The sequence below is a fragment of the Callorhinchus milii genome, unplaced genomic scaffold (genome assembly GCF_018977255.1).
Source record: "Callorhinchus milii isolate IMCB2004 unplaced genomic scaffold, IMCB_Cmil_1.0 Scaffold31, whole genome shotgun sequence".
Classification (NCBI taxonomy): domain Eukaryota; kingdom Metazoa; phylum Chordata; class Chondrichthyes; order Chimaeriformes; family Callorhinchidae; genus Callorhinchus; species Callorhinchus milii.
This window is the reverse complement of record NW_024704772.1, coordinates 3,919,278-3,927,362: the sequence shown is the minus strand read 5'-3', so window position 1 is coordinate 3,927,362 and position 8,085 is coordinate 3,919,278. Positions and strand designations below refer to the sequence as shown.

The 8,085-nt window shown below is 50.9% G+C and overlaps 1 protein-coding gene and 1 long non-coding RNA gene across 2 annotated transcripts; one reads left to right on the top strand and one right to left on the bottom strand.

Moving 5' to 3' along the window:
- Positions 1–559: 559 nt before the first annotated feature.
- On the top strand, positions 560–3,739 carry LOC103172223 (serine/arginine-rich splicing factor 3). The gene is made up of 4 exons (XM_007885022.2): positions 560–770; positions 871–1,014; positions 2,639–2,731; positions 3,614–3,739. Exons 1-4 carry the CDS (start codon positions 562–564, stop codon positions 3,639–3,641), a joined length of 474 nt encoding a protein of 157 aa, XP_007883213.1. The 5' UTR covers positions 560–561; the 3' UTR covers positions 3,642–3,739.
- A 3,182-nt stretch (positions 3,740–6,921) lies between these two features.
- On the bottom strand, positions 6,922–7,820 carry LOC103172222. Its single transcript, XR_486912.1, has 3 exons — positions 7,776–7,820; positions 7,159–7,253; positions 6,922–6,952 (listed from the first exon to the last, which is right to left on the bottom strand). It is a non-coding gene; the product is annotated as an uncharacterized LOC103172222 (long non-coding RNA).
- Positions 7,821–8,085: the final 265 nt, after the last annotated feature.

Sequence of the window (8,085 nt, the reverse complement as noted above, 5' to 3'; positions counted from 1 at the left end):
AGACAAGAAGTCGAGAAGGGGAAAGAGGAGAGGAGGAAGGGAGAAAAGAGGAGGAAGAAGAGAAAGAGAGGAGGAAGGGGGAAATGAGGAGAGGAGGAGGAGAAGGCGCAAAATAGGAAGAGGAGGAGGAGGAGGAGGAGAAGGGCGCAAAATAGGAGGAGGAGGAGGAGGAGAGGGAGGAGAAGGGCGCAAAATAGGAAGAGGAGGAGGAGGAGGAGGAGAAGGGCGCAAAATAGGAGAGGAGAGGAGGAGAGGAGGAGAAGGAGAAGGCGCAAAATAGGAGAGAGGAGGAGGAGAGGAGGAGAAGGGCGCAAATAGGAGAGGAGGAGAGAGGAGGAGGAGAAGGCGCAAAATAGGAAGAGGAGGAAGAAGAGAAAGAGAGGAGGAAGAAGAGAAAGAGAGGAGGAAGGGGGGGAAAAGGAAGAGAAAGCGAGAAACAAAGAGAGAACAAGTGCCAGAGTTGTTACGATGGTTGTTTTGGTGATGACTATTGTTGTTATTAATGGCAGCCTTTGTCGGGTTTGGGTTTTTATGTATTGGTGTGAATTTCCAGCCCTCCTGATGATGCGTCGCGACTCGTGCCCCCTGGACTGCAAGGTCTACGTGGGCGACCTGGGAACCAACGGGAACAAGACGGAGCTGGAGCGCTCCTTCAGCTACTACGGACCGCTGCGCAATGTGTGGGTGGCGCGAAACCCGCCCGGCTTCGCCTTCATAGAGTTCGAGGACTCGCGGGACGCCGCGGACGCGGTCCGGGAGATGGACGGCAGGTAGTTTTCTCAAGCGCGCCGAGGCTTTTTTCGAGGCTCTTTTTATTAAAGATCGGCGGCGTTCGGTCATGGTGAGTTAACGCCCGGCTTGTTGTGGCAGGACGCTGTGTGGGGTCCGCGTGCGAGTGGAGCTCTCTTCGGGGGAGCGGAGGAAGCGTTTCCGTGGGGGTCCCCCGCCCTGGATCAGACGGCCTCGGCACGAGGATTATCGCAGGCGCTCACCGCCACGCAGGCGTTACTCCAGGTGAGGGAAGCGCGGCGCCCCTTTCCTTCTCTCTGTCACGAGTTGTGCAGTCCCTGTAGCTCAGGGGTTAGAGCCCTCGCCTCGCAAGCCAGAGGACTCGGGTTCGATTCCCGGTCAGAGTGAAACCTTGGGCAAGTTTCCTTACTCCCCACACACGCGCGCGCGCGTCTCTGTTTACCAGCAGTTGTTAGTCGATTGGAGGATCGCTTTACCGGGTGTAATAATCCCTTCCAAATAAATAAATAAATAATAAATTGCTCGCTTCAATCCAGTACCGAGTGAGGGGACGCTGCTGTGCGCAATTGGCTGCCGCGTTTCACCCACAAAATATACATCTAAGGCGCTGTATCAAATGCAAGGATTGTATATACACAGAGAGGCGCCCTGAGACGCCGTCCGGCGTGGAGGGCGCTATATAAACGCAAGTTGTTGAGAGAGGGTACGTGTGCTGTGGGCATTTTCTCAGACCCTACTGCATGTTTTGACTCATCGCTAAAATATCTTAACTTAGTTTAAAACAGTTATACACGGTCTTATCTGCTGACAGCAACAGTGCTTTCAGCCGCATGCCCTGACCCTCTGGAACGCCCCGAGTTGGGCCTGAAGACAGATTGCACCTCCCTCAAGTCCCGGCTGAGGAATAGAAGTTAAGTTGTATGACATCCCCTACCCCCCCCCCCCCCAAACTTTCAGAGATTCCACTTCTCCGAGTCTGCATTAGCCTCTCAACTGGCTGTGTCTATGTCAGGGGGAAGCCAGCGCGCAGCATGAGCAATGGCTCCTTCACGCATGTACGACCACTCAACACGTCTGGGTCTGATCTGCGTACCCCAGCCTCTCCCCCCCCCCCCACTGCTACTGTTCTGCCGGCTACCGTAACGACAAAAACAGCCTTAACGGGGTGTGGAAATAACCAGCCGAAATCCTCTCGATTCATCGGGGGCGGGGGGGGTGGGGAGTAGCAGTTATCTCGTAGCCCTGTGTCTGCAGTGATCTGGTACATGCGTTCTGGCGGTGGAGGGGGGTGTGGGGGTGGAGGAGAACATTGCTGCAATTTTGTCAATCTTACTCAATACAAACAGAGGATAAATCGCTGTAAACTGGTCACTGTATTGTCGTGAATGCAGACTGGCTTTCTTTAGTACTTTTCTTTCTTTTTCACCCCCCCCAGCCCCCCCCCCCCCGATCTCCTCTGCACTATGGTGAGGCCAGTGGCCCACACTGTTACACCCCGTGGTTTTAAAGGGAGGCTGGTGGGGTGGGGGGGGTCGGGGAAGGGAGTACAGGAAAGGCATTTTCAGGGTTCAAAAGGCATCCCGTCAGCCAAGCTGGCTACTCCCCAGATTTCCGCTGACTGGGTCATTGCGCTGATAGTCATGGGCCAATCTGCTCATGGGCTTCCCTTTACCTGCACTTACATGGAAGCTGCAGAACACTTTTAGTCCAATGTAACACTACCAGATGCTGTTTGGGAGAAATTTAAGATTGTTTCTAAAAAAAAAGGTGGATTATATTCCCTTGGTTGTAGTTTCAAGTTGTACTTGTTCTGGGTAGAGGAATACGCACAAGTCCACGTCCGGCCCGCGACTCTGTTTCTAACCTCGTGCCGTGTGCTCCGCCACAGGTCGCGCTCCAGAGAGAACAGACGATGGGAACGATCGGTCTCGCGGAGCAGGGAAAGGCGAGATGTGTCCAGGTCATTAACCAAATCACACAGGTTAGCATTGTTGCCACATCACATGTCTTGACTGAAACACTCTCCCTCTGTCCCTCCCTCCCTCCGACTTGCCCCATTCCTTCCACACCTTCAGGTCGCGCCTGAAGACCTTCCTCTTCGAACCGTGCCTGCGGTCACCTCCCAGCTCGGCGCCACTCTCCTCCACTGCACACCCTCAGGAACACTATCCTGCGTGAGGAGCGTTGTGTAAAATGCATGCTGCTGCTGTTGTCTGTTTCGAAAAGGCAGTGAGAGTACCTAATCCCTGTAGTTACACATGGGCTACGCATGACCCATAATACAAACGTGTTTACACACCACTACCATCAAGCTCTTCCCAGGGACCCTTACCCTCTACCTAGACCACTCTGGTCAGTGGTCAGTTTAGCATAAAACACTCGCCTCGCAAGGGAGAGGACCCGGGTTCGATTCCCCCGGCAGGTCAGGGCGAAACCTCAGGTAAGTATCCTTACTCCTCACACACACACCTCTGTTTACCCAGTGGTAAACCGGTTGTTAGTTGATCTGCGGATCGCTTTTCTGAGGTAATAATCCCTTAAAATAAAATTAATTTGGTCACTCAATCCAATTCGACTGTTTGGCTGCCATGTTTCCCCACAAAATATACAGGCGGTTCACTTTACGGTATATTCTGTGAAGTACTTTGAGACGACTCAATGACGTGATAAGGTGTCTGTATCAAATGCAAGGATTATTATTATAAAGCACGATAGTATAGAGCATCTGACCAGAAGGTGTGTGATGCTAGTGGAACAAACCTAACAAATGGAAAGTAAAAGGAGTATTCAAACTGCACGCGAATAGATCGTTCATCGACCACCAGGCTCTAATGAGATATCTTCCCTGTCTTTCTCTCTTCAGCCGATCCAGATCTATTGAAAAGAAGTAGGTTACAATGGAAGTTTGCCCCTATGACTGCCCTCCACCAGCACAGGGAGTCCACAGGTCATTATGGCTGTTGTGATCAAGTGACAATTAACAAGCAGTGGGAAGAAAGGAAGGGGTGGGGGAGGGGGGACGAGTGGTTGGGGGAGTGGGGTGGGGGGACGCAGGGGTGGGAGTGAGTGGTGCGGTTTTACCTTTTATTGTTCCTCTTGTTTTTATTTTTCTAAAGGGTGGTCTCATACTCCCAGGTTACTGAATTATCAATTTTTGAGACTATTTAAAATCTATATTTATAAATACTGTGTATATATATATATATTTATATTTGTTTTCAAAATCCAGCGGGGGGGGGGGGGGAAACAACTCTGACATGCGACCGAGAAAGAGACAAGCACAGCCTGACTTCATGAAATGGTCCCCAAGTATCCCTTCCACCACCAAAACAATTGTCAGAACTTTTATAGAATCTCCTGCTTGATCTTTTTGTATAACATTGTCACCTGGGTTTTATGCAACTGTCCAAAGCTAACACTTTAGTTATTGTATCTATTATTCTACAAGCACTGGCGGACTCTACCCTGGATGAGGGGCGCTATGTAAAACCAAGCTGTCGTCGTCGTATCTGCAGATCTCAGTAAGGAAAGGATTTTGCCCACAAAATACACAGCCCACTCACTTTCCAGTATATTCTGTGAAGCGCTTTGAGACGCCGCGAAGAAGTGATGCAATGCAACATAGCGTTTGTATACCGCCTTTCATTTCGGGAGGGCGTCCCAAGGCGCTATAGCAAACTGCAAGGATTATTATCATTATCCGCTTGTGCTGACATGCAGACCGAGTGCATACAGTTCCTTCTTCACGCACTGACGCCCAACTTCCATTCAGTCTACGGGGTAACCACTTGTTTTTAATCCCATCCCATTCCCATCACTGAGGACTGAACGGCAGTTACTAAGCATCTTTTCCCCAGTGGGGAAGCCATATAAAGATGATATTCTACTCGGGACTTACGGTACTGCACACTGCACTGCAAAATCGCACGTGTTGACAGTGAAGGCTGTGACGTGTGCTTTTATCTGGGGACATCGCCAAGGGATACTTCAAATGTGGGGAGGAGAATTATTGCTGGTTCAGTTACTGTTGTCATTAAAGCGTTTTTATTAAAAGCCGATTTGTTCTTGCCGTGCCACAACCCACAGCTGTAAGAAGAGTTAGCACGGAATTTGGGAGCGTGGTTACACGACTCTACATCGCCAGAAAAGCCTTAAAACTGTTTTATAAAGTCTTTGCGATAAACTTTGTGAACCTTCCCTGCGATGCCTTACCTTGGACTGCAAACTCCCAACTTTACGTCCTGCTATTCCAGTCGGGGAAGTTTTTGTGGGGGGGGGGGGGGGTGGCGGGGGTTTGTGTGTGTGTTTTGACTATCTGAATAAAGCGATAATCCAGAGTCCGGTCAGAATGTTTTAAGCCTCAAAGTGCCGGGCGTAGTTGGTCGAGGATTGCAAAGCATGGTGGTGCACAACGTCGTCGTGATTAGTGTGCTGTATGCGTTTCTTTGTGCGTGTGTGCGTGCGCGCGCGCGTGGCGTTAATGCGCCCCTGTTCGTGTGTATCAGTTGTCCTGCTGCGATGTGTTCCTCAGCCATTGCTCGCCGAACGAGTTTCGCGAACGAAAAGCTGCAGTCGCCCGCGCTCCTCTGTGGTGGACCTCTGTGATCTCCTAACCCCCTATCAACCTGCCCGCTCCCTCCGCTCAGCGGGCTCCGGCCTGCTTCACGTCGCCTCGCCCGCCCGCCCGCCCCACCATTGGTGGGCAAGCCTTCAACATCTCTGCCCGCCCTCCACCCCTCCTGATCCCAGCCACCAGCTCAGGTGAGGACCGTAGACTCCAGCGCCTCGGGACATCGTCCTGACGTGAAAGTACTTTAGTAATACGTTGTTGACCCCCACGCTGCTCCTGGTGTCTTGTGTTTGTGAGTGCCCTTTTGTGCTATTGAGTTTGTTGGGCTCCATGAGTAAACGCCCCCTCAACATTGGGCAAAAGGTTGCAGGTTCGAGTCTCGGGTCGCAGGGCTTTTAGAAAGAAAACTGGCTTCAAAGTTACACTGAGTTCAATAATTTGGACGTTTCTGATATGTTAAGAAAATAGAGCCAATGTTGACCCTGATAGAATTTCTCCCAAGATTTCTTGTAGATAAAGGGATTAAGGGATATGGGGATAAGGCGGGAGGTGGACTTAGAATAGACCAGAGCCATGATCTTATTGAATGGCGGGGCGGGCTAGAGGGGCCGAATGGCCTCCTCCTGCACCTAATTCTTACGTTCTTATGTGCCTGAATGTCAAACAGCTTCTGTGAATCCCGAGCAGAGGCCGTGAGAACCTTTCGATCTGTCACCGAATATTTGCCATTTCTCTCTCCTATTTTTTCAAAAAAAAGACGTTCCACAATCAAAAATAATAGATTTCAAAGATATCTGTTTAATCCAAGAGTTTCTGAATTGCTCCAACCCCGCAGGAAGTGTCCGTCGTAAGAAAGTTGAGCAAAGTAAATAAATGAAAGGGGGAGGGAAGGGGGGGGGGATGGAGAGAGGGAGGGAAACCGGAGGTGCTTACCCACACCGACCGGCAATGTGTGTTAAACCCGCAAACGCCAGAGAAGGAAGCCACGAGGTGAACTTAGAAGGTTTTAACGACAATCGGAAAACATGAGGGAGCTTTGGAGCATTTTTTTTGGCTTTCCAACCTTGTGTCAAAAAAACATCTTTATTCCCAGTTGTCGTCGGATACCTTAGACCCCTTTCCTACACAGGAACGCCTCTTGGCGTTCCCTTCTGCCCGTGCCCTCGGCCCTTTAGTTCATTAAGCCTGTTCGTCTTCCAATATCTTCTCCACCTTATACCTCAGCTCTTGTACAGCCTCATCCATGTCTTTCCCGTCTATCTTCTCGTTCGTTGCCGCAGCGGCGTTGCTCGCCTTCTTATCCTTTTTCTTGCCCTTCTCTTTCTCCATTTTCTCCTTTTTCAATCTGTCCAACTCCTGTTTCGCCGCCTTCCTCTCTTTATAAGTGGGTCTCGCCTTTTTGCCGACTTTGTCCTTTTGCTTCTCTTTGTCCTTTTGCTTCTCTCTGTCCTTCTTCTCTTTCTCCTTTTGCTTCTTCTCTTTCTCCTTCTTCTTGGCCTCCGTCTCCTTCTTCTTCTTATCCTCCTTTTCCTTCTTTTCCTTCTGCTTCTTCTTCTCGTCCTCTCTCTGCGACTTGATTCTGTCCGCGCTCTTTTCTCTCTCTTGCTTCTCTTTGTTGTGGCGTAGTTCATCCTTAAACAACAACAACTTGCACTTAGAGAGCGAGGGGGGAGTTGACTGTAAGCCCGATCATCATAAGAGGTCGATAGGCGGGATTTGAAGGGAGGGATTGGGAGGGAGGGAGGGATTGGGAGAGAGTTCCAAAGCTTCGGGGAGTAGTGACTGAAAGCCCGGCCACCGATGGAGGGGCCGAGGGCCGGACCGGAGGCCATATTTACCTTACTCTTTGTCTTTTCATCTTTCACTTCCTTTTTTGCTTCCTTCTCCCGCTTTCCCGCTTTCTCTTTAGCTCTCGTGTCGGACTTTTTATCTCCTTTGTCGGAAACACAAATAAAAATAACTCCCAACGCCCATTTGGGCCTTTGTAGGTCCACCACACGGTACGGAAAACGGAGCTTATAAATGGGGAGCGATAAATACACCCCATTGATTGGGATTTCCCCTCTGGAACTCCAACCCCGAATCCCTTCACCGTGTGCCCCCCTCCCTTCAGGCCCATTGCAAGACCCATTCTCTTCGACCCCCGCCTTCAGTCACCCTCCTACCCCCTACCATCCCTGCCCCCCCACCCCTCCTGATCCCAACCCCCCAGCTCCGGTGCAAATCAACCCCGTTGAGACGTCTCAAGGTTGATTTGAAGCGCTTTGGAGACCAAATTGTTATTATTTAAGGCATTATTACCCCCAATCGTCTTAACAACCGAGTTCCTACTTACTGTTAGGTACACGGAGGTGTGTGAAGTAAGTTTTGCCCTCTCCGGGAATCGAACCCAGGTCTCTCGCTTGTGAGTCGAGGGCTCTAACCACTGAGTTACTGGGACTATTAGTTGCCGTACCTTTCTCTTTGTCCTTTCCAGTATCCAGTTGTAGCACACTCCGGCTGTTGATGGAACCACATTCAGGGATAGGGTTATCCTTCAGTCTAAGACCCAATCCTACAACCAAGTTGTTCCTCGTGTGTCCTCACCTTCAAAGCCCTCCACGGCTTTGCTCCTCCCTTCCTCTGTGACCTGCTAACACCCCACCAACCTTTCCGCTCCCTCCGCCCAGCGGGCTCCAGCCTACTTCCACGTCCACCCGCCCGGCCCATCCCGCCCCACCGTTGGCGGGTGGGCCTTCAGCCTCTCTGCACCCCAACCCCACCCT

Excerpts from the sequence above, each read along its gene's own strand:
- LOC103172223 (XM_007885022.2), top strand. The coding sequence starts at position 562 with ATGATGCGTCGCGACTCGTGCCCCCTGGACTGCAAGGTCTACGTGGGC. Across the intron at positions 771-870 it reads GTCCGGGAGATGGACGGCAG|GACGCTGTGTGGGGTCCGCG; the intron begins GTAGTTTTCTCA and ends TTGTTGTGGCAG. Across the intron at positions 1,015-2,638 it reads CCACGCAGGCGTTACTCCAG|GTCGCGCTCCAGAGAGAACA; the intron begins GTGAGGGAAGCG and ends GCTCCGCCACAG.